This window comes from Neofelis nebulosa, chromosome 15, assembly GCF_028018385.1.
Source record: "Neofelis nebulosa isolate mNeoNeb1 chromosome 15, mNeoNeb1.pri, whole genome shotgun sequence".
In the NCBI taxonomy this organism is placed as follows: domain Eukaryota; kingdom Metazoa; phylum Chordata; class Mammalia; order Carnivora; family Felidae; genus Neofelis; species Neofelis nebulosa.
The window spans coordinates 10,794,834-10,819,966 of NC_080796.1; the positions used below are offsets into that span (position 1 = coordinate 10,794,834).

The 25,133-nt window shown below is 48.9% G+C and overlaps 1 protein-coding gene and 1 non-coding gene across 4 annotated transcripts in view; one reads left to right on the top strand and one right to left on the bottom strand.

The window, feature by feature from the left end:
* The window catches only part of SMYD3 (SET and MYND domain containing 3), a 701,652-nt gene that overhangs the window by 577,541 nt on the left and 98,978 nt on the right, over positions 1 to 25,133 (top strand). For all 3 annotated transcript variants that reach the window (XM_058701738.1, XM_058701737.1, XM_058701739.1), the window contains 2 exons: positions 13,835 to 13,922; positions 18,973 to 19,147. In XM_058701738.1, the coding sequence (XP_058557721.1) occupies positions 13,835 to 13,922; positions 18,973 to 19,147 (263 nt within the window). The remainder of the gene's footprint in view (positions 1 to 13,834; positions 13,923 to 18,972; positions 19,148 to 25,133) is intronic.
* On the bottom strand, positions 12,042 to 12,148 carry LOC131496705 (U6 spliceosomal RNA). Its single transcript, XR_009254633.1, has one exon. It is a non-coding gene; the product is annotated as a U6 spliceosomal RNA (small nuclear RNA).

Sequence of the window (25,133 nt, forward strand, 5' to 3'; positions counted from 1 at the left end):
TTCCACGTAGATATTTGAACAACATAGATTATATCTAGAATCCTTCCATGTCTCTGTTGCCCACACAGAATCAAGTTCATCCTTTCCTGGGGCCTCCGCCCTGGTCTTCAACCTCATCCTGAGACCCTTGCTTTCTCCCCTGTCCCTCTATTAACTGACCTTTTGTTTTCAGGTCTGTGGACGTATCCTGAAGTAGGTCCCCAGTTAGCACCCCCCCCTAAAAAAAAAAAAAAGCATCTACTGGGATGCCTGGCTGGCTCAGTAGGTTGAGCGTCCAACTTTGACTCAGGTCATGATCTCACAGTTCGTGGGTTCGAGCCCCGCATCGAGCTTTGTGCCGACAGCTCAGAGCCTGGAGCCTGCTTCGGATTCCGTGTCTCCCTCTCGCTGCCCCTCCTCTACTCGCGCGCTGTCTCTCTCAAAAATAAATAAACATTAAAAAAAATTGTTTTAAGCATCTACCTATGAAAAAGCAGCCTTCAAAACAGCAGTTGCTACAGACCTGGTAGGTGCACCCCCCATGCTCTGAGTCACCACCCCTGCCCCCCTGCCCCCCATCTCCGCCTCCTGCCGTCTTCTGCCCCTCTCTCCTGCTGCTTCCTCCTTCTCTTGACTGTTGGCTAATACTGCTGGAGCCTTCAGGATTGAACTCAACTGTTGTCTTCCCTGGGATACTTTGGTGAGCCCTAATTGGGTCAAGGATGCCCCAGCTCTTTTGTGTCCCCAGATCCCCAGGGCTCGTCTCTTGTGGCACGACATTCAGAAATGATGCGTGTATGTCAGCCACAGGACTGTGAGCCCTTCAGGGCTAGGCCACCTCCCATGTATGTCTTTGCGTTTCCAGCACCTGGCCTGTGTATGTGGGGAGGAAATGTGTGTATTGAACTAAAGATAGTCTCAAGGGCCCGGTATGACAGTGCTGTGAACTTGATCACTGTTTGTGTCTGTTATGAATAAACTAATTTGTGCCAATGGGAGATGCCGTCGTAGATTGAGGAGACCAGGAAAAAGCCTAAACCGTTACGTGCTTGTGGCAAATCTTGATGCTGTGGACACAGGTGTGATCACAGAGATTAGAAGTGGGGTGGGGGTGGGGGTGAGGCAGCACACACCAGGCTGGGGTCCCTGTTCCTGACTGTGCATCACAATCACCTGGTGAGCTTGTGAAAGACACAGATCCCTGCCTCCCGGCCCCCCCCCCCCCCCCCCCCCCCCCCGCGCGCTGGCAGGGGTTCTGCTGTCACTTGCCGAGGTGGGGCCTGGGCCTCTGTATTTTTAAAAGCTCTCCAGGTGACTGTAAATATATACCCAGGGCATCACACCTGACAACAGAGGATCAAAGCTGCAGGAACGAACAGGTGTGAGTTTGAAGGGAAGTCAGAGACCTCAGGACCCCATAAAGCACATTCCTGGCACGGATTGGGGTGGGTCTGTGGGTGTGTGATTGGTAGGGTGGGGCAGCAAGTCAGACCAGTCCAGTGCCCTAGGGCGAATTCAAGCCTCCGAGATCTATAAAAAAGGGGCATATCCCGAATAGCTCAGCTCCCCGTGGTGATGAAAACCAGGTTTTCCCCTAGGTTAAACTCTCTGAATGAAGTTCTGTCTACTCCTGCATGGAACAGGAGGAATTTTCATATTTGTTTACTTCAAGAAGTCCTTGCCTACTCTAATTGATGATAAGCATTGACTGATACTAGAATCTTATTCTCACCTAGTCTAGAAAGTCAAACAGATTGTAAAACAGAAATGTTAAAGGAAAACAGCTGGGCTATATGCTTTTGACCCACAACGTATGACTCAAAAAGAGACTGATGTCATAAACTCTCCGTGACTGGCATCATGGCATTCCCGGAGGCAAGGGGTACGAGAAGAGAGAACTACACCACCTTGTACACCCAAAATGCCATTTTGGACATCCAGACTTGGGATAAGGGCCTTGTCAGACAGCAATACACAGATTTTATCTATACCTACGCCGTTTGGGGCAGATTCGAAATTAGCCGTTGCCAGCCTGCCGTGAGGAACGGTGCCTGTGACTCGGCCCCTTAGGAGCAGGGGTATTCCGAGTACACAGGCACATATTTCAAGGTCTCCCCATGCTTTCTGGCATGCCCTCTGTGAAGTCACTGGCCCCTCTCTGTACCCCTTTCTCTTCCTGTGCAGCCGGGACACCTCTGGTCATCATCTGGTGATGTTTATGAAGCTCCACCAGACCTTTGTCTGAAAGGCCCTGTCGACAGTAATGCGTGCCCGGTGTGAGAGATGGTTACGAGAGAATGGAGGTGAGGGCAGGGTGCCACACATGGCCAGCGCTTTTATCTTTGACGTTATAAAGAGGTCCCCTGGCCAAGGGCCAGCCTGGGGTTTACTGGGATATACAATGCAGACGTGTGCTGTCTCCTGTGGGTGGGGCACCAGGGCTAGTGCTCCCCTTGCATTCCACCAGCACTTCATTTCCACAGGATGCAAGGTTGCCAGGCAGAGCATCTGAGCCCTGGCAGTTTTATGCAGGGTCTCTGATGGGTATGGGGTAGGGCGAAAGGAGAGCTGAGCCACGGAACCTGGTCCCTTCCGTCCCCTCTCACCCCCCAGCCCTCCACCCAGACCTCAGAAAGAGTGTTTTCTCTGCCAGACCCTCAGCCCATGAGTGATCGCCCTTTGGAATGACCCACCCCCGAGCTTCCAGGAACGGAACTCGGCACAGACTAATCCAGGGACGACAGATTTTGAATAATTGGAGGTACACTGGCTTTTGTCTACTGAGAGACCAGTGCAATTCTGGGCTCTTTCCTTTCTGGGACTAATTCTTCCTCTCAAACTGGAACATACTCCCTTTGAACTTTTTGCTTGTTTGGTACATGGTCTGAGGATGTCATTGCTGCCTTACAAGGCGTTCATAAGAACTGGTGAATTTGTGCAGGCCAGCTCTGAGAAGGTAGGGGAGGCTGTCAGAAATCGCATTAACCGATGTAAAGGGACAGATCCTGATGTCACATTAAATACTTTCCTTTGGTCGCCCTTATGACTACCTCCTAAAAAAGCATGTCTAGACCTCTGTCCTGGACTCATCGTCTGAAATTGTTAGCGTGGACCCCAACTACACCGTCCCCTTGGTTTGGGAGCACAGATTAAATAACCGGATGGATGTGTTTGCTTTAGCGGATGAACGAATACCGTGTTCTCGCGTGAGTCCGGAATGTCTCCCGCTGTAATCATTCTACATAGAAATGTTGGAGGGAACGTGTGAATTAAATAATCATTGTCAAATCCTTGGGTTGGCAGAGAGCACTGCTGGGTTAGGTGCCGTCTTTGTTCAGTCCTCTGCACACTCTCCAGGCTCTGACTGGTGTGTTTCACACGTGAGAAAACTCAGCCTAAAACAGAATGAAGGAAAAATCTAGAGAAGGGAGATATTTGCAATTTATTGTCCAGCCGCCGATTCCAAAGTCTCTCCCCTTCCCTAATTTCAGGTCTCTCCTCACGCGCAATACACACACCATATACGTAGGGGACTGGTGGAGCGGAATGATTAGTTTCCATCTCCATGGTAACCTCCGTCAGGTGCTCACCTGGGGAGGCTGAGCCGGGAGGCATTGTTAGCCTCTGGTCCCCCAGCGGCCGGCGGCAGAGGCTGGACGGGGGCTGCAGCCTGCCTGTTTCCATTTTCCCCCGTCTGCCCGTCACGCCCTCACGTACGCCAGGAGCGCCGAGCCGGGATCTTGCTGTTGTTCCTCCTGTTTCAAATGTCTCTGGAGACACCACGTCTGGGTTACCCTGACCTTCGCTATCAGAACATTGCCCCTTCTCCCTGGCGGGATTCTGCCCTGCTGCTGTGGCAGACGCTCGCATCTGTTCCCAAAGAAGGAACGCAAGAGATGGCGGTGTGGCGGGCTGGAGGAGCCGAGGGCCGTGGATTGGGTCTCCATTAAAACAAAACCCGCCCTGAAACTTGGGGGTGTATTTGATCTTAGTGACTGTTGCGATTAGAACGATTGTTCCCGTAAAATCGTTGCCTTTTTCCCCCGGTCCCAACCCTCCCACCTTGTGGGGTTCCCCCCACGGGGCTGGCAGGACCCCTCGAGGGGTTTGCGGGTTTACAGCTACACGGCCGCCGTTTGATCATCTCTGTACAAATGTGAAAAGAATTTGCTTGAATGTGCTTTTGCAAGCTGAGCCAGTAGCCTTCTGCCTCACATAGTCCCTGATATACATTCTCAGGAACACATCTTTCCAGCTGGAGGGAGAGTGCAGGGAAGGGCCTCCTCCCTAAATGTCTGTGTGTCATGTCGAGCTGCCTTTCTGTATCAGCCAGTCGTGCTCATTTTCCACCAAATGTTGCACCCAAGGCAGATTTTCAGCAGGCATCACTGACCCGGGTGGGCTCTCAAATTGCCCCAAGTGTGTGACTGCCAAGTGCTTTTCATTTCCCCTGAGTGACCTGATTTTACAAGCAATGAGCTGATTTCTCCGAGAACGGGGTTTAGTCATTGGGATAAGAATGCGTGGGACAGAGGGAGGGGAGCTGTTGAGATGGGAGCTGGAAAAGGCCTACAGTGGTTCTAGATGGTCTAACTTCACCCTCACAAGGCTGCTGTCACTTTCCTAGAAGTGGTGAAGGGGACATTCCCCTTCCGGCAATTCTGTGTACCTGGAGACTTGACCTTGAACTTGCAGTTGGTTCCCGTGTTGTGGTCTTGTGGAAATGTGTAGTTGCTGTAGAATCCCATTTCTTTTTCTTTCTTTTTTTTTTTTTTTTTTTTTTTTAATTTTAGAGAGAGAGAGTGCAAGCAGGGGAGGGACTGAGGGAGAGAGAGAGGGAGAGAGAGGAAGAATTTCAGGCAGTCTCCATGCTCAGCACAGAGCCCGATGCAGGGCTTGATCCCACAACCCTGGGATCGTGACCTGGGCTGAAATCAAGAGTCGGACGCTCAACCGACTGAGCCACCCAGGCGCCCCAGTAGAGTCCTGTTTCTATCTGAGAAATAAATGGGTGAGATGGGTGTTGGCCAATGCTGACAGTGACAATGAGAACATAAAATCAGGTGACAGTTGAACGGAGTGCTGCTGCTAAAGGTCCAGGGTGTTTCATGAGCCCTCTTCAACAGCAGCATTTATTTGGACTGGGCTCAGTGCCCCTCGGTGCCCGAATACTCCTGGGCTGGATGCCGGCTAGTGGTGGGACCGGCTGGTTGGAGATGGCATACCACCCCGGCGACAGGACATTCGCTCCCGGCTCACCCAGCTCGCCTGGAGGGTGTGAGGGGCGGGAGGCCGGAGCTTCGGGCTCCAGTTGAGGACACAGGGCTTAGAGCCTTGCGGCATCCTGCTTGTGCAAGTCGCGTGCAGGCTCCGAGACCTCGCCATTTCACAAAGCACGTGAGAAAATAACCTTTGTAAGGCCGTGTCATTTCACTTGGGGTCTCTTAACAGCCCCCGGAGGACCTTTTCACCTGCATCAGTCATTCCTGATGCTCCAGTTATCATGGAACCCCTTGGAAAATGACGAGGGATTGTGACCGCGGAGGTCAGGGGCCATTCGGTGTAGTTCTTGGTGAACGGGAGAAGCTTGTTGACGAAGTCGAGCAAGAATCTTCCGGGGAGAGGGAGTGGGACGTGCAGAGATGTGGGGCACGGCATAGTCAGAGCTCGATGGCACATCCTCTGGTAGAACAAGACCACTTTTCTCCCTCCCACCAAACAGAGCAGACTCCAGTCAGACCTCCAGGGACCCCTGCCTGCTCGGGTGGGAATTGAAAACTCAGACCACGGTGCCATTCGTGACCTTGGTACTTCTAGAGGGTGCACAAGAAAGGGTTAGAAGGTGCAGCTGCTAGAGAATTACTACACTGAAGATTAGCTTCAGGAAGGACAACTGCCCTGCCAAGATCACGAACAGGGACTCGGCTCTACGTTTTAGGACCGTAAATCCAGTGTCCCTCTTGCCACGTTCTAACTGTTGTGTACAATCGCTTGTTAACTGCTGATTAGAACGTGCTGCAAGTTGAACGTGCTTCGGGCGGAGAACATTCCTTCCTTCACGTTCTTCTTGAATCCATAATGCCCATTGACTTGTGGGCCGTTGATAGGAGAATGAACGCTCTATTTTTAACCACTCTTTTTTCCACTTTACGAAAGAGCCACTTTCCCCCTCAAGTTAAATCTGAATTGCTTTCAGTTGTTTTTGCCAGAGGAGGTGGAAATTGGTTCCAGCAGAGATGTTTCCTGTGAATCACAAAGGTTTTGAATGATGTTGTATATTAATCTGTTAGTCCCAGTACATTATCCATGAACCAGGGTACCTCAGTCAAGGCTCTTCAGGTTGAACTTTGTTCCCCTCGAGATTTTGAACTTTAAGATTTTCCATCTCTCCCCTAAGTGCAGACACTATGTTTGAATCTCACTTTGCTTTAAAAACAAAACACATGAAAAAAGCCTCTCCTTCTTTTGAGACACTAGAATTCTTGAATTACTGGAAAAGTTTGTAAGTATTCGGTAATTTTATTTCCCATCCTATACTCATCTCCCTCCAATCCAATCTAATTAGGCTTTGCAGGAGGATTGGATAACAGGAAGTACTGGAAGAGATTGCTTTTCTCCTTTTCCTTTTAATGGGAACCATCTGAAATCAGCCCAGTGCAGGAGCTCCGGCACCCAGCCCTCGTGAGCCGAGTGAGCACATCTGTTTAAGTGTTTCAGGTACAGAGTAGATCTGGATGGCTGCATCCGATGTTTGAGCCTGATAGAGCCCATGGTTTTTCCCAAGGACGGACAGCCTTGCTGAATTCCAACCTTATCCAGTTGAAGAAACTCGAATTTCTAATCCCCCACTGGCGCCTGGCAGGTATGCTTCCTACTCTGAAACCCAAAGGAAGCACTTGGCCGATTGAATGTAATTGTGTTGAGTGGCACCCTTTTATGTAGCGGTGAGATTATCTCATATCATCTGGCACCTATTTTTTTTTCCACAGCGAAAGGAATGATGCTAGGGTATTGATTTAGCAGCTGTGTTTGAGGCAACTTAAATGGCCTCACTGATCCATTCAGGGTCAGATGGAGGCAGGGGCCTCTGGGCCAAGTGAGCAACGGGGTTCTCAGGAGGAGGTCAGAGGGAGGAGCCAGGAATCAACACAGTCTGCCCCCAGATAGCTGGGATGCGGTTGTCAGAGAGCCTGGTTCCGGAGCCAGTCAGGGATTTCTTATGCCGGGGGAGGGTTCACAGCTATGTTCTAGACTGGTCTCTGGGCATCCGGCAAATACCGGCAGCTACAGTGGAAACGTAGCCTTTTCCCACAGAGTCGTGACGTAGTAATATGAGAAACAGGTCAGGATACAAGCATGGTGTGAAACAAACCAGCCTCTGTTTCCTTGGTTGAGATTCTCTTTCCTGTTGTTGTGGAGTCGTGTTTTCTTGTAATACTGGTCCCCGTGGATCAAAGATCATGTGTCTCTCTCCATTCGTTTACTCTGTCACCAAACACGTACCAAATAACGTCCCATGCTGGCACTGGGAACACACGTGATTGGGTCATGGTCCCTCGAGCAGTTCTGAGGCTTGCGGGGGACACAGTAAGGCCGAGCCCGAATGACAGCTCCATGCTGAGAGAGGTGTGCAGAGTGTGACTGGGTAGCTGCAGTTGTCCGGGGGGTGGGGGGGGGGGGGGCTGGGCTAACTCAGAGGGCAGAAGTAGAACAAGATTTCCTGATGAGGACATTTGGGGCCGGTCCTTCTGGGACAAGTGGGAAGAAAACCAAAGAAGTGAATGGAAGTGGTGACCCAGGGGACGGACAGGCACTGCAGTCCAGGTCCTTCCAGAGTCCAGAGGGAAGGATTGCAGTTGAAGAGTAGGCGTTGGTATCGTGGCAGTAAGATAGAGCCCGGGGCGCGTCAGATTGGGGTGGGGCTGTGAGAGGAAAGAATGGGGGTAAGAAGGAACCAGGTATCTAGAGAATGGACTCTCGAACTGTGGGGAGTAGCTTGCACCTGGCCCCCGGCGGGGAAATGGGGGTGATGAGTAGAGGAGCTTGGGAGGCCACAGAAGGGAGACACTTGGGAGACTCATTCTTACCACATCCTGGGAGCAGCCGCCATACTTCTGCCCCCAAGGAATTCTTGCCATGTTTTTACTGGTTCAAGTGAAGACGCGCTCTTTAAGGACTTTTCTGGAACTGTGCAAGAGAGCGGTCCAGAAGTAGAGCTGACCGGGCTGTGTTTTACTTCAGCCTCTAGAGTGGTCAGGTGGAAGGAACGGTGGTGGTTATCCAAGCCAACTTCCTATTTTCTGGGTGAGGGAGCTGAGGCCCAGGAAAAGGAAGGCTCGCTTAGGGACGTCCAGCCAGTCAGGGCAGAGGTGCTATTACCGGTCCTGGAACCGACATGTCCTGAATTATCTCCATCATCTCCCAGCAGAGTGAGCTTCTCAGAAGCCCTTCTGCTTATAGTCTGAATTATTGTTATCTTTTGTAGAAAACTCAACAATGGTACGTTTGATTTAAAAGAAGAAAAAAATATATATATATATGCACACACACACACATATACACGTGTATATATGTATATATGTATATATATGTATACGTATATATATACACATATACATATATGTATGTATATGTATACGTATATATATACACATATACATATATGTATGTATATATATATACACACACACATATATATACATATATATATACACACACACATATATATATATACACACACACATATATATATACATATATATACATATATATGTATATATATATATATATGCATAAAATGAATGTTTCCACCTACTGGAAACAAATTTCAGGACTTACCCATTCAAGCCCTGTTTACATAGTAAAGCTAAAATTCAAAAAGGATTTTTTTCCCCCTAAATAACTCTATCTTGAATGATAGCAAGTATCTTGGATGTGTTCGGATAAGAAATAGTGAAATAAGGATATAAGTTTACTGGTTTTATACCTCAGGGACCTTGAAAAAGAACATGATAATTTACTCTTATATTTGCAAATTGAAGAAATAGATGTAAATTATGCTTCCCTAAGTAGTTTCTATGCACATATATTTCCTGTATATATGAACACGTGTGTATATGCATATGTACACACATTATTGAATGTACCCCTCCTTGGTGTGGAGAGAGGAGAGACAGACCCTATTGTGGGGACAGTCACAGGAGAAGTCACAGAATATAACAAAGTCTGTGGGAGTGGGGGGAGTTGGGAACCTGAGCATGTAGTGAATACATGCTCTCATCATCGTGGAACATTCCAGGGAACTGACGGTTAGCCATTAGTGAATGCCGCTTGTCTCACTCCAATATAGAGTGCTCTCAGGAGCGATTTCTGAGTGTTTGGAAACAGATTCAAAGCTTGCCTTATCCTCTGGTAGGTGATGAAGTCTTAGGCTCAACCCAAAGAATAGCTAGTCAGATTATTGAGCAGGTTTAGTTGTGAGTACAGTTCCCATATGAAATTATTCTGTCTTACCCTGAGGTCATGAGGGCCATGGTCTCTCCCCGTTTTGTGGAAGACAACAAGATCCACTATGGGTTCCATGTTGGTGGATTGATTGCCCTTTTCCAAGTGCTGCTGTTAGGAAGATCCTGGGACCACGGGTTGAAGAGAATTTTGAAGCTACCCCCTCAAAGACCTGTTGCATCTTTCAGAGCTTGAGCTCTGAGGCCAGACAGACTTGGATTTGAATCTCACCTCTGGCAATTAGGGACAGAAGGACATTTGTAGTAGTTAATTAAGCATTAGGGCTATCTTGTGCCTCATTTGTGGGTTATAGGTGTTGATGCCCTATGAGGATGTTGTGACGAATGATTGAAATACATACACGAGACATCCAGGTCATTGCCAAATAAATGTGAATTTTTATCTTCCAGACCCATCCTAGAGACATTAAACTGGGCATTGGTTACATACCATGCTCTGTGCTGGTATTTGGGAGAGGCAGGATCAAAGAAGAATAAGACCTATATTTAACTCTAAAATGGGAAAGATGCGGGGCGCCTAGGTGGCTCAGTCGGTTAAGCGTCCGACTTTGGCTCAGGTCATGATCTCACGGTCCGTGAGTTCGAGCCCTGCGTCGGGCTTTGTGCTGACAGCTTGGAGCCTGCTTCGGATTCTGTGTCCCCCTCTCTCTCTGCCCCTCCCCTGTTTGCACTCTGTCCCTCTCAAAAATAAATAAACATTTAAAAAATTTTTATGGGAAAGATATGACATGCACACACACTGCAGCTGAGGACCTCTATCCACACCGGCCTTCTTGCTATCTCTGAAACATCGGGCCAGCCCTGCCTCGGCATCCTGGCACTAGCTGCTGGCCCCTCTTCCGGGAGTTCTTATCTCCCACCCCTCTACCTCTCCCAGACCTTTATCTTATCAGCGAGGCCTTCCTGGATAACCCTGCTTAAATGGAACTCCCTGGGGCCAGTGCTCCCTGTCCCTCTCCCTCCGACAAATAGTATTTTACGTGTGTGTTTTTTCGGTCATTCCACGCTCCTCCCACCTCTTCAGCGAAAACACTAGGATTTCTTTACCGCTTTATTCTCAGTGCCTAGAGCATTGTGCTAGGTAGGTCCTCAGTAGGTGCTGACTGAATAGATAAATGGTCGTGGGATTGAGCCCTGTGTTGGTCTCCAGACTGAGCGTGGAGCCTGCTTAAGATTCTGTCTCTTTTTCCCTTTCTGCCCCTCACTGCCCGCCCCCCACTCTCTGTAAAATTAAAAAAAAAAATTAATTTCAGCTGCAGGGAGGTGCATGTGCCAAGGGCCAGTGACCAGAAGAACAGCAAGTATGTGGGACTGTGTTAGTTTCCTATGACTGCCGTAACAGACGATCACACACTCAGTGGCTTGAAACAACACAGATTTATTGTCTTGCAGTTCTGTGGGTCAGAAGCCTGACACCGGTGTCCCTGGGCTAAAATGAAGGTCTTGGTAGGGCTACCTTCCTTTGCGGAGTCTCCAGGGGGAATTTGTATCCTTGTCTTTGCTGGCTTCTGCAGGTGGCCTGTGCTCTGTGGTCTGTGGGTCCCTTCCTCCGCCTTCTTAGCCAACAGTGAGGTTGGGTCCTCCCGTCACATCTCTCTGACCTCTTACTCTGCCTGCCTCTTCCACTCTGCAAGACCCTTGTGATTCCCTTGGGCCCACCTGGGGAGTCCAGGGCACTCGCCTTAATCTCACTTGCAGCTTAATTCCCCTTTGCTGTGTACCCAAACCTGTGTGCAGGTTCCGGGGATCAGGACGTGGACATCTTTGGGGGCATCTGTGCCGCCTACCGGAGAGTCTAAGAAGCAAGACGTTTTGCCTAGAGCCTAAGGCTTGAGCTGCCAGTAGCGAAATATCAAACAGGAAAATGTCATCCTAAACCGCCATGGTTGTCAAGATTTAACACGTGGGCTTTATCTGGAAGGTGCTAACAAGTTGCTTCAGAATGAAGTGGTGGGACTGAGGCTTTAGGAGCTAAATGTGGACTTAGGGCAGGTATTTAGAAGGAGGTTGATGTTTACCTTTTTTAAAGCAATTCATTTTTGTTTCCTCTCCTGTGTATAGAAAGCTAGGTTCTTACACAGAATATCCCCAAGGGGCGCCTGGGTGGCTCAGTCGGTTAAGCGGCCGGCTTCGGCTCAGGTCATGATCTCGCGGGTTTGTGAGTTCCAGCCCTGCATCGGGCCCTGTGCTGACAGCTCGGAGCCTGGAGCCTGCTTCAGATTCTGCGTCTCCCTCTCTCTCTGCCCCTCCCCTGTTTGTGCTCTCTTTGTGTCTCAAAAATAAATGAACGTTAAAAAATTTTTTTAAATATTAAAAAAAAAAAAAAGAATTTACCCAAAAAAGCAGGGTCCACTTATGGTTTCTTTTTTTTTTTTAAGTTTATTTATTTACTTTGAGAGAGAGAGAAAGAGAAGAAGAGAGAGAGAAGGAGTGGGAAGGGGCAGAGAGAATTCCATCCAGGCTCCACACTGCCAGCATGGAGCCTGATGTGGGGCTCAAACCCACAAACCAGGAGATCGTGACCTGAACTGAAATCAAAAAAGTATGGAACATTTGACAAATTTGCATCACCTCCTTGCACAGGAGCTATGCGAATCTTCTCTGTATTGTTCCAATTTTAGTATATGTACTGTCGAAGCAAGCACTGGATTCCTTTTAAAAACCACCCAATATTATTATTCATATGCACGACATGTCTACACAGAGACCCATGAAGCCCTCCTACACAGACACATTCACACAAGCTCACATATTTCCTCACATGTGTACCTGCTGCCTCGCCCTGTTTGTGGGATCTCTTTTCTGTGGCTCTCTGTGGCCCTCATTTGTTCTCTGCCCTGGCAGACCTGTGTGCTGTGTTATCTTCCTGCCGGTAACACAGGCTTACTCTGATGGTGGTTCTCACAAGGGTCATTGTATAAACCTCCTCTAGTAGGCATGCAAAAATCTCCAGGGAGACCTCCATTGTTTGAAAATGTCTGCCTCCCGCACCTTTGCCGTGATTTGGCCATGATTTGATATAACTTCCTGAGATGGTTCTTCTCCCTGACACCCATCGAGAGTTTAATGAATATCGAATACCTGGTTTTGAATGGTGTCTGATGACAATTTCTTAAGCTTTGAGTAGCCTCCTTAAAGCATCTCTGTCCAACAGAACTTTCTGTGATGCCAGAACTATTCTGTATCTGCGCTGCCCAGTATGGTGGTCACAGCCACATGTGGCTACTGAACTCCTAAAATGTGGACATACAGGAAGAGTAAAGGACTTGCTTACTAACCCAGAGGACAAACATTTAATAAATGGTAACCTACACTTTTATTTTGTTTTGAATTACTCTTTAAAATGTTGGGTATCTTTTTTCCCTTTTCTTTTTTCTAGTTTTTGCAGAAGTCAAAATTCGTTCACATGGGTGTAATTGTACTCCTCTTACTCTTTCCTAGACCCGTTTTGATTGATAACAACATTTTTGGTTAAAGTTATCTTTGGTCTCCAAACAAATGATTCTTTCTCTTGCCCCTCTTACTCTTCCTGATATATATCAGCTTTATTGAGATATAATTCACATAGCATACAATTCAGTCACGTAAAGTATACAATTCAGTGGCTTTTAGTATTTTTACAGAGTTGTAGAACCATTAATACAGTGGATTTTACATTTTCATTGTCCCATGAAGAAACTCCATCCTCATTAGTGGTCCTTGCCCAGTTCTCCCCAACCCCGTCCCCCTCCCTAGCCAATTAGTAATATATATTACATATATATATATATATATATATATATATATATATATATATATATATATATATATATGTATGTATCCATTCATTGGCTAAGGGACATTTGGGTCGTTTCCACCTTATTTGCTAGAATTATGCTGCTATGAATATTGACGCACAACTGTGTGTGTGAACCCAGGTTCTCCTTTCTCTCGGGTATCTAGAGTGGAATTGTTAAATGATATGGAAGCTCTGCTCAACCTTTTGAGAAACTGCCAGGCTAGTTTCCAAAGTGCCTGCATCATTTCACATTGCTGCCAGTAATATATGAGAGTTTCAGTATCTCTACATCCTCACCAACATTGGTATTATGTTTTTTCTTGACATCCTTATAGCCAAGCTGATGGGTATCAAGTGATACCTCCGTGTGGTTTTCATGTGTATTTCCCTAATGGCTAATGATGTTGAGCATCTTTCCATGTGCTTATTGGCCGTTTGTATATCTTTTTTGGAAAAATGTCTGTTCAGATCCTTTGTCCATTTTTTTTCCTTTGCCTGTTTTTTAATTAAATAATTTGTCTTTCTTTCTGTTCTCTTAATTTGGCCTGGGCAGGATGCTGATATGCTTACTGGTGATGAGCAAGTATGGAAGGAAGTTCAAGAGTCGCTGAAAAAAATTGAGGAACTGAAGGCACATTGGAGTATCCTTTTACCTGTGGATTGAGCTGTACCCTTGGGATTGCTTCTTTATTGGTTGGAGCTTGGTGTTAATGAAACCCAAGTCCACGGTTTGACCTCTGTGTGAGCCAGTGAGCTTCATTCTGTGTCATGGTCACAGGCTGCATCCCAATCCCTGCCAACAGTTTGGGTAATGGCTAGGGAAGGCCATGGCCGGGTCAGTGTGAGTACCTCACCACCATTCAAGAGTAATCAAAAGTCATGACCAGTAATTGGACAGTAAATAGTAGTCTGTATACAAGGTAACAAATTTCTAAATTCCCTTTGCCTATAACCTACATCTCTGGGAAAGAATAACTCAGAATCCTTATAGCTTAATGTCATTGACCCTCAGATCTAGAAGCTTCATATTAAATTAACCACAACTACAATGGCAGTGGGAGTCACCACATAATAAATTTTCTTGGCATAAACAGTAAGGACCATGAGGGGGTCAGAGTTCAGAGAGTAGGAGAGAGCACTTATGCTGGAGGCCATGTGGGGAGGCTACGCTGACGTTATGCCGAGTGAAAGGTGGCCCAAATCAGGGACAGGGTTTGGATGGGCAGAGGCTGAGGAGGGGGTCGCTTCCAGTAGGGGAGGTCACCTGAGCAAAAATGCAACAGAGGGAAACCACCCGGTAAGAAGAAATAGACCAAGATGAAAAAGATCGAAATGTCATTCAGATGCCGCGGGGAAATTCTTACCCCCATCAGTAAGAAAATCTGCAGACGAGGTGTTCTTGAAAGCAATGTAAAGAATAGGAGAGGTGGATAGATAGATGTTCTTACCTTCAAAGGTGAAACAAGTAATTTCTGAAATCTGTACCCAGTGGGTGGGTTTTGTTTGTTTGTTTGTTTGTTTGTTGTTGCAGGTTGGGTAAGGAATCTGTAATTGGTTACTAAAGGAAGGAAAAAGGAAGCTGTGATCAGCCCGAGGCTGCAGGGTTTGCCAAGAGCAAGGGAGTCCCAGCTTTCTTTGGCAAAGTTTGTATGTAGATTCCAGAAGGAGATTCAGTTAGAAGTGGCCAAGAAATTGATGCTGGATGCTAGCCTGGCCGGACGTCTTCCTAAATGGCTGAACAGCCATATGAGAAAATGCTGCCACCCAGGTCCCTGTCACTCTGGAATTCTCTGTCCCCCCGCCTCCAGTTCTCTTCCACCTTTGACTCTGTACCTTGAGTGAACACATGGAGCACAGGGTCATCACATTCCCAAAGGTTATAGTGGGGAGGATGGCAGAGGGGGGCTGATATGATCCCTGAAGGTTTGAATGATGCCTGAATCCAAAAAGATGAAATGCAACAAGAACGTATATAAAATCTTCTATCTGGGTCAAAAAGCTTAAGTCTGTAAATATACATAAAGCTTAGCAATAGCAAAACATGTGGAACAATTTTAGGGTTTTAGTAAACAGCAAAGTTTAATAAAGTTTACAAGGATGATATAACCCCTCAAAAAACTACTGTGATCTTAGGCTGTATTAATAGAGAATAGAAAGTAAGAAAGGCGATGCTTTTTGTGTGATCATATCTGTAGTTTTCTGTTCACTTTAGGGTAGGACGTGTTAAGAAAGGTGTAGGAAAATTGGAATCGGTTTTGAAGAATGGAGCCAGGATCCCAGTGGAATTTGAAACCCTGTCCATAGGAAGGATTGGCATTATTAGGAAAACAGTCAAATCTGGGAATGAGAGGGGGTCCTCCTTGGGCTCAGAACCGTTACAGTTAGAGAAGTAGGGTCATTCTCTGTTGTCCCATGCGGTAGAATTAGGGCCCTGATGACCCTGCTACAGTTGGGTTTCACTGCAAACTGACTCTGTGCCTGCCACCTTGCCAGTCACAACCCAGCCTTTGGTCCACCCTTAATCGTGGAATAGATCGGAGGGTCTATTAAGAGGACACAACCCTGCACTCACAACTCTCACACGTAAATGAATACCTGTTTTGGTAAATATGTATTTGAGAGGCATCAAAGGCAGAGTAGTCAGCTCTGGGAGGTTAAAGAAGGTTCCAGAGAGGAGGTGACCACTGAGTTGTGTCTGGGAGGCACAGTGGGAATTCTCCAGGCCGACGCCATGAAGAAGGGCACCCGCCAGAGCGGGGAGCCTGTGTAGACGGGCAGAAACGTGCTGTTTCCAGATCATGCTTCTTCAGTATGGGGGGGGGGGGCACCCCGCCCCAGCAAGGCCTTACAGGCCGTGCACGGAGATGATGCTTTCTAGGGGAGAGGGGCCCGTGGAGGACTTAAGCAGAATAATATGATACTAAGTGAGTAAATCTCGGTGGTTCCAAGGAGTTGACTGATTTCCCTTTATTCCCCTTTTCCTCCCCCACCATTCCTCTTACTGTCATTGAAAAGCGTGCAGGAAAAAGGGTATCCGAGGGACCCTTCTGTCCGCTTCGGGTAGGCTCTCCACCCTGCTCCGGTCTAGAGCGCAATTCCTCACTGGAACAGAACGGATCGTACTCGACACCAAGCAAATGCCGGTGACTACATTTTCGAGCAAATACAATGTCAACATTAGCTTGGGGGAAAAGCCTCTTAGTTAAAATTATTCCATTTTTTTGCTCACTGGGGTGTTTTACAGGAAAGGCTGGCCTTGTTTGCCAGGAGACAGTTGCCAATGTTACGAAAGGAAATTGGCACGCGCTCCCTTCCAGGCTGCTGGGGGATAAAGTGGATGTGTTCCTATCAGTGGCTGCAGAATATCACATCTGGTTTTTATTTCTAAGGCTTGTCACCTCAAACCTCTTTGAAATGAGTCGGAGCGTATATAAACGAATAGGCAAATAGCAATGGAGGTCAAGCAACACAATGTTCAAATAAGGTGCACAGTCTTGCCACAGAAATGTCTAGCGTTGTGTAAGAGACAGTCATTCCTCCTGACAGTTCGTCATATATCTAATCCTGGAATGAAAAGCCACAGAGGTTAGCCCGGCAATCTGTTACAAAATCAGTGCACTGCCTAAGCTACCGCCTACCCCCAACCTCTGGGGATACACTCGGCACACTTTAAACATGTGTGTCAGATGGTACGAAAGAAAGGCACCGACTCACTTTTCTTCAATGAATGTACCTCTTCTGAAAGCAGAGTCGACCCCTCAGAGACAGGACTCCTGCTGAAATTACAGAGTGTAGTGTGCAGAAGTCTGAAGTAAAGACCCTCAGCTGTGCATTGCGGCGCTTGTGATTCTAAGTAAGGAAGTCGTGCCTTTGGGGTGAGGTATTCTGCCTCTAGGCGAAGAGAAGCATATTTCCTAGAGGGTTAATGAAGACATTAGTTCCCACTCACACAGGCAGCTTGATTGGTTTATTGCAAGTGTTGCTGACGTTCTGGAAGGCCGCACCGCCTGGCCGGCATGGAGGCTGGGAGCGGTAGATGTTGCTGGAGGGTGGGATAAAGGGGCACTGAAGTGCACCGTTCAGGGCGGGCGTGCGGTGTGAGAGCCCAATGGAGGATGGAGAGGGCTTCGGTCAGGGGCACTGATCGCGAAGAGGCTGGCTTGTGTGCTGGAGGTGAGGGGTGTGGGTAGGAGGGGGTTCGGTCCGCTGAGCCGTTTTCCTTACGCCTGGTCACGATCAGGGCTCCTGTCCCCTAGGTGCTCACCTGGGTGACATCCTCAGAGCCTCAGATCTGACAAATGATAGAAGTAGCTCACACTGACATCCAGCTTTATCTGCAAAGGCTATGCCATTTCTGTCGCGTCTGAAATCTGCAAACCGAGTGCAGATTTCGCCCCAGTGGAATTCTGCACATGAAAGCAGATGGATTGGAGCCACACAGGTTGAAGGCGGGGAGGGCCAGCCCCAGGCCGGCGTCCTTGTGGCCTTCCCTCATCTGACACCAGCAGTGGAGGCTGTGCAGGAAGGGAGCTGCCTTCCGCCGTGCTTCCAGAGTGATCCACCTGGGAGGGATTCAGAGCATGCTCCATACACCGTGCGCTCAGTCCTCCGACTCCCTCTGGAACAGCACGGGGAGTAATAGCCGTTGTCAAAAGTGCGATCACACCGAAGTCCCACGGGAGTGAGTTTTGGGTTCACAACGAGTCAGAAAGTCAGAGCTGCTCCTAAGTGGGTATCGGGTCTTCTCCCTGCCCTTTTTAAAGCATCATTCGCCCTGCCCACGGTTTACATGCAGGAGCCATGTTCTTAATATTATCTTGTGCTTTGGGGGCTCAAAATATGAATTGGTTTTTTTTGGTTAAGTATAGGCTTGGATCACTTTTGCTTTATAATCAAGAAACTTCAGGGGCTCAGTCGGTTGAGCGTCCGACTTCAGCTCAGGTCACGATCTCGCGCTCTGTGAGTTCGAGCCCCGCGTCAGGCTCTGGGCTGATGGCTCAGAGCCTGGAGCCTGCTTCGGATTCTGTGACTCCCTCTCTCTCTGCCCCTCCCCCGTTCATGCTCTGTCTCTGTCTCAAAAATAAATAAATGTTAAAAAAAAAAAAATTAAAAAAAAAAAAAAAGAAACTTCAATATGAGGCCCAGTGGGGATGTACTTGTTCAACCTGCTTCCCCTCCCGTGGGCCACTGAGTGGCTGTGGGCTTGGTTTCACGTATGCCCGAGGTTCAAACGACACAGAAGCAGAAATGAGCTCCTTCTCTTAGACACGGAATCTGCCTGAAGCTTCTTTAATTTCAGACCAGTTTTGTAATGGAAGCTGACGGCATGCATAATTTCAACTGGACCTAACTGGTAGTCCAGTTTAATAAACAGCTGTATTCACTCCGTGCCTGGATGTAAAGAGAACGCTTACAGGAGTCGGAAGAAAGAACGGTTCTTTGGGTATCTTAATCCCCCAAAGTACAGGCTTGCGTGGAAGATGGCTTGTTGATGTAAAAACAGAATTTACTTGTCTGAGACGCCACTTACATGTTTTTGTTTCTCGAGTGTGTTTGCAGGCAGCTCATCTGTGCAAAATAATGGGCTCTTCCTTCCCTCCTGTGCCTGGGAGCTCTTCAGCCTGTTAGAGAATCACACTTTACTTGTTTTCTGGCTGAAGACAATGAATCCTTAACTAAGGTTAATAACAGAGTGGGAGCAGGTTCTGGCCATGTGCCAGGCGATCATCAGCAGCAACTCGGAACGGCTTCCCGATATCAACATCTACCAGCTGAAGGTGCTCGACTGCGCCATGGACGCCTGCATCAACCTGGGTCTGCTGGAGGAGGCCTTGTTCTACGGAATTCGGACTATGGAGCCGTACAGGTGAGTGCCAGCGAGAGGGCCGGAGGAAAGGCTGCGGTGTCTTCTGTGGGCGTGGGATCGACATCCCCCAGTCACTCGGCTTACTCTGCTTTCCCGAGTGTTCGCTTCCGTTCCCATCCGCTTCTCGGTCAGCGTGCAAAACCAGACCTTGTTTCGTTCACTCCTTTGTGCGTTGGCTCCTGTGCATACACTCGTCGTTCGTACCCTCGTCGTTCCTGCGCGTGTCAGGCGCCATGGGTGTGCAGAGACGAACGAGACGCCGTGTGTGTGGAGCCGGTGGTTACAGTGCGGTGTCCAGCTTGCGGCGACGGGGTGGAGGCGGAGTGCTGAGGGCGGCCGCGGGGGCACATGGCCCGTACCAGCCGGGGGAGGCCACGGCATCAGCCTCTGCTGATCCAGGTGAGGGTGGCCCGTCTGGGGCCCTCGGTCTGGCCGACAAGTGACCGTCTCTTCCACCTTGATGGCTCCCGGGGTGCCTTCGCTGGAGCCGTTTAGCCTCACGGCCCCCTTATGACCCAGGCTCAAACGTGTCATCGAGCCAGGCGAAGGAGCTGTTGGCGATTGATTGCTCCTTGACTGACTTCAGCTCCCTCGGACCAGTGGGTGTTCTGTCCCTGGATGTTGCAGTAACTCAGAGGAGCTTTGGCAGAATTGACATCCAGTGCTGCGCTTTGGTGCCGGTGGGGCTGAGAACACAAGTGTGGAAGTTGGGATAGATCGGCCCAAGGGAGGGGGCACAGCCGTTCGTACCACCATCTGAGGTTGGATCAGATCACCCACTGCTGAGAAGGTGCCCTGAAGCCTGGGGAGCGTGGGGGAGGGGGGAGGTCTCTGGAGAGCGGAGGCTCCATTCCGGGTAGCTCTGAAGACCATGGGGACACGGCGTCAGCCCCGAGGGGCTAAGCAGAGGGAGAACCAGGTCTCCACCTAGGCCACGTAGGTCAACGGGCCGGGGAGGGGCTGTACGTGAAGAGAGGGGCAGAGTCCCGGGTACTGCCTGTCCCACCTCGAGGAAAGCCTCGGGAGAGGACCGAGAGGGGAGGTGACGAGATTCCACGTGAGAACGGAAGCAAGCCCAGGGTCTAGGATATCCGTTCAGGTGGGAACTGAGACATGAGGAAGTGAGACACGAGGCCGGGAAGCCGGGCCTGGGCCTGGGCCTGGAGCGCGGTGCCGGCAGAGAGGAGCCTGAAGACCCCACCTGCTGGGTGGGCGGCAGGGGTGTGCAGGCCGGCCGTGGCCCTGGGGTGCCCGAGGGTGTTTTCAGAGCTTCCGTAGGTGGCTTCTTTCACTGCTTGTGGTGGAACAACTCTGGAATCCAGACTGTGAGTCAGCGCTAATCAAACTTAAGAGAGATCGCCTTGAGGGCTGAGACTGTCGACTTTCCCATGAGCGGGAAACGTCTGTTTGGTATGATGAATCTTGTGGGTTTGCAGAGCATATGAACTGAGCACAAAGAGATAAGGCTTCATTCTCTGAGCCTCAGTGTTGCAACGAGAGGCGGGTCCGCAACAGTCAGTGTCACCTCGCTCTGAACTCCGGGGCTCGGTGTGAGGAAGCCAAACCACAGGCTGAGCGGATGGACTGAGGCCAGGAGATGCCGGCTGGGAAAATCCTGCCTGCGGTCCCTCCACTGCCCCTCCCCCCACTCCGGCTGCTGCGGGACATGCGCCCACTTCTCCTCCTGCCCTCCCTCCATCCTTACCCCCACCGGGCTGCCCTGCGGGCCGCTCAGCACAGACGCAGGAGGACCCCACTTCAAGGGTGCTCCTCCGTGTGTTCTTGAATCTTCTCTCCCCACCTATCAAGGCTTCTCTGAAGGACTGCTTAACTCCTTAATTAACTGGCAGTTTTACTGACTTGAGTCAGACAAAGAAGCCTTTCTTGGAAGTGAGGCCAAGCCCACCAGAATGGACTCCGTATATCGGGGATACGTTTGGTTCTCTTTTCCTGGTGTTTGGCAGGTCACAGTTTCTCCGTAAGTAGACGCTCTGTTCTCGTGCTGGGTGACAGATTTCTAAAGCCTTCCTCAGTTTCCTTCCCCTGGAGCTTGTTAAGAACTTGCCCTGTGGTGTTCTGTATTTCCAGAAATCCAGTCTGCATCGATCCACTTCAAACGAGTGGGATCTGAACAGTTTGCAGCGGTATTGTAGAGGAAGATGCTATGAGTAACCAAGAACCGACAGAGAGAAGTCAGGTGGACGCTGTCATACTTGGCCTTTCTTCGCTTTAGCGCAGCAAGAGTGAAAATAAGGGACACAGGGTCAGGTGCGGTGCAAGCCCTTTAGCGATCTTAACTGTGAGGTGGGCATCTGGAAGTTGGTGACACTTTTTGCCCCCTGCCTGTACACGAGGGAGTTTACGCTGTGGGCCGTCAAACACCTACCCGGTCTCCCCACAGGTGATCTAGGTAGACTTTGGGTTCACCTTTGGCCGAGGACGTGGGCAGTTAGCTCGGCAGGAGTTACTGAGAGGTGACCGGATTGCCACCTGCTCCAACAGTTTTACAATATTAATATACTGTTTGTAACAGCTAGATTGAGGTCAGGACACCAGGGGTGATTTTTCTCACTCCTGACCTTGGCTAAATTTTAACAACTCAGACTGACCTCAGAGGAGAAGGTGTCCACATTCTGGTTTTGTCCAAATCACCACGTTGCCTTCAGCTCCCTTCTTGCCCATCTGTCATTTATTTTTACTCAGTAGAAATAAGTTCCCTTTATGTTGCAACGCAGCATGAAAATCTTTATGTTTCATAAAGTAGGTTGGCGTTAATTCACGTCCAACAGAATTTATCATCTTTAGCTCATACTGTTTCCTCTTGAGAGGTTCTGTGATTATAGATGCATGGTCATCTGTCCTGTAGCACTATGAACATTAAGCAGAATGAAAGCAATTTAAAGGTATTTCATAAATTTTAATAAAAAATAATTAAATAAAATCTTAAAAAAAATTTTTTTAATGTTTATTTCTGAGACAGAGAGACAGAGCATGAGTGGGGGAGGGGCAGAGAGAGAGGGAGACACAGAATCTGAAGCAGGACACAGAATCTGAGCTGTCAGCACAGAGCCCAACGTGGGGCTTGAACTCATGAACCCGTGAGATCGTGACCCGAGCCGAAGTCAGTCGCTCAACGACTGAGCCACCCAGACGCCTCTAAATAAAATCTTAACCACAAGATGAATTGAGTTCCGAAAGTCAGTTTGCTGGTGGTAGTTCAGAGTTTGGGAAACATTTTCCTGTTGAAGAAGGTGTTCATGATTATGGTGCTATCACGAGACTAGCCCTTGAAAGTCTGCTCAACCCCAGATATATCACCAGTGTTTACCATACAGTTTAAAAAGATAAAAAAGGAGAAAGTAATACAAAAACAAAACTGAGCATTACCTTAAACTTAAGATTTAAATCATGATGGCTATAAATTAGACTTGATTTTCTTTAGGACCCGGAGAAAGAGCTAGAGATGCAGAGGCTTTTTAAGGCTTTGAGGGGGACTTCAGTACATTGACACGTGTTCTGGTAACATAACTTTTGTTGGGAGAATAGCATTACTTCCAGGAGAGGGTGCTTTCAAAGGAACACGAGATAAAGATCACCCTCATTTTTCAAAGTCAGGTCCCACTCCCTGGAGATAAGCAGGATGAGTTTCTTCCCTGAAACTTTCAGTACGCATACATAAACCTGCGTCCACAGGACACTTACGTGGTTCTCTAAGGCCTCCGTTCTTTCTCTCGGTTTCCCAGTGATTCTCACACCCTCGGAGACCCTGATTTCCCCCCCACTCTCCCCTTGAAACTGCTCCGTCGGTTTCTTGTACCTCTCCTTCCTCTCCTTTCTTTCGGTCTTGCCTCTTCTTGTCTTTGTCGTGGAGGGACTCAGCCCCAGTCTTGATCTGTTACGTGCGCCCGGCAAGGTGGTGGGTGGGGAAGGGGGGAGGAGCCAGAGAAGCGAGGGAGGAGCCAAGCAGTCTTCTTAGTGGGCAGAGAAGAGAAAATCCCATGTTCTACTAGTGGTTGTTTTCACTTCACTACAGAGTGAGGACATGGTGCAGATCAGCTTCCGTATGCCTACCTCGTTCTTTTTAGCAGATATATACAGTGTCCTCTCGTGTACATTCCTGTACCATAACTTGCAGACTAGTCCCTATTGTTTCCATTTATGTTTACTATTTGAAGAAATGCTGCCATTAACGTCCACGTACTTGGATCTTTGTGTAAAGATATATAGGACAAATCCATATGGTAAATTCCTAAATGCTAACTTGCCGCATCAAAACGTGCATTCATTTAATTTTTTTCAAGTTTATTTATTTTGAGAGAGAGCGTGCACGTGAGGGGCCCACAGAGAGGGAGAGAGAGTCCCAAGCAGGCTCTGCACCATCAGCACAGATCCCAGCTCAGGGCTTGAACTCATCAACCACAAGATCATGACCTGCCCTGAAATCAAGAGTCGGATGCTTACCTGACTGAGCCACCCAGGCGTCCCAAAATGTACGTTCATTTTAAATGGAGGTAACGGTCCCCAAACTGTGTCCCCCATCCACCCAGATGTCACTTTCCTCCAAAGAACGGAGAATGGGTGACATGATTTTTATATATCTGCTCTAAATTCACTTCAAAATATATGAGTCTTCTCCTTTTCCTTAACCAAAGCCTGCTCTAACAGGGTGAGATTTGCTGCCATTGACCTGACAAACAGTGTTTTGTGGTGGCGGGAAGGACATTTTGTGAGCATCCTGGGAAAGCGCAGAACATGAACCACGAAGGGATTTGAACAAGCGGGCGCGGGATCTGAGACGGGAACGGCGTGAAATCCGCCTTGTGGAAGCCAAGGCTGAGGAGTGACTTCAGCCCCCATAGTTTCCTGGGCCCTGTTGTCAGAAGAAATGGTGGGAGCGCAGAAGTGAAGGGAGCTGGTGGTTTGGGGACACGACGTGCTCATGGGTCAGGTGCCTGTAACCTCGAGACCGCCAGCGATTACACAGCAGCCCCACCATTTTCATTCTGCCAGCAATTTTTTAACTTTTCCTCGGAAGCTTTGGTCAGCTGATGAAAAGTAAGGCTTCATCACAGCGACGCCTGCCGCTGCTGTTCTCAAGCTGGCTTTTCTTCTCAAGGCCTGCACTGGCTCTTTGGTGGGTTTTTGTCATCAACCACTGTGACGTGGTGGTCCAGGAGCCAGCAGAGCGAGTGGGCACGGCTGGGGCTGGGAGAGCGGTGGGTGCCGTCACCCACCCGGCCCTGACCTGGGCCTGCCCTCGCAGCCCCTCATCCCTGCGTCGCACAGGTGCCGTTAGCTTGCCCTCTGACGATGCTTGTGTCTGTGTCCCTGTCTGGAAGCTCCTTCCGGGAGGGCAGGGTATCTGGCGTGGAACTTTCCTCAGCCGCACCCACGCAGTGGCACCTGGAGACCAAGCTGGGGCCCGGTCCCCACCCAGGAGGGGAGATGAGCATCTGGACTTCCCCCAGTGTCCTGCTCACTCGCCTTCTTTGTCTCACAAGTGAGAATTGTCTCACCCGGCGAGTGAACAGATGTTTTATTCTCTGCCCGCTGACGGGGACAGTAATCCTTTGGCCACTGAGTCATTTTTTCCACACTATAATTTTTAATTAGAGTGTCTTTGGTGGCCAGAACCGTGTCCAAGATTTTGAGCTCTATGTGTGTGTGTGTGTGTGTGTGTGTGTGTGTGTGTAAAATACTGAGTTGCCTGATAATATCTAACCAGGACCTCCTTTTCTTTGCCGCTAATTTCTTAACATTGGTTCCTTAGCCTCGGCTGCCGTCTGGACACTGGGGTGGTGACCACCTGCGTGGCAGTGGGCAACCCGGTCTGTCGGGGCCCAAGAACTTCCAGTTTAAACTTTTTAATATCAGGCCTTTTAATTCAGTCCCCAAGGGCTCTCCTCCTCCAGAGTCTAGAAATACAATAAAGGAAACACAAAAGAGAAGGAGGAAGAAGAAAAGAAAAACAGGGCACAGCAGTAGT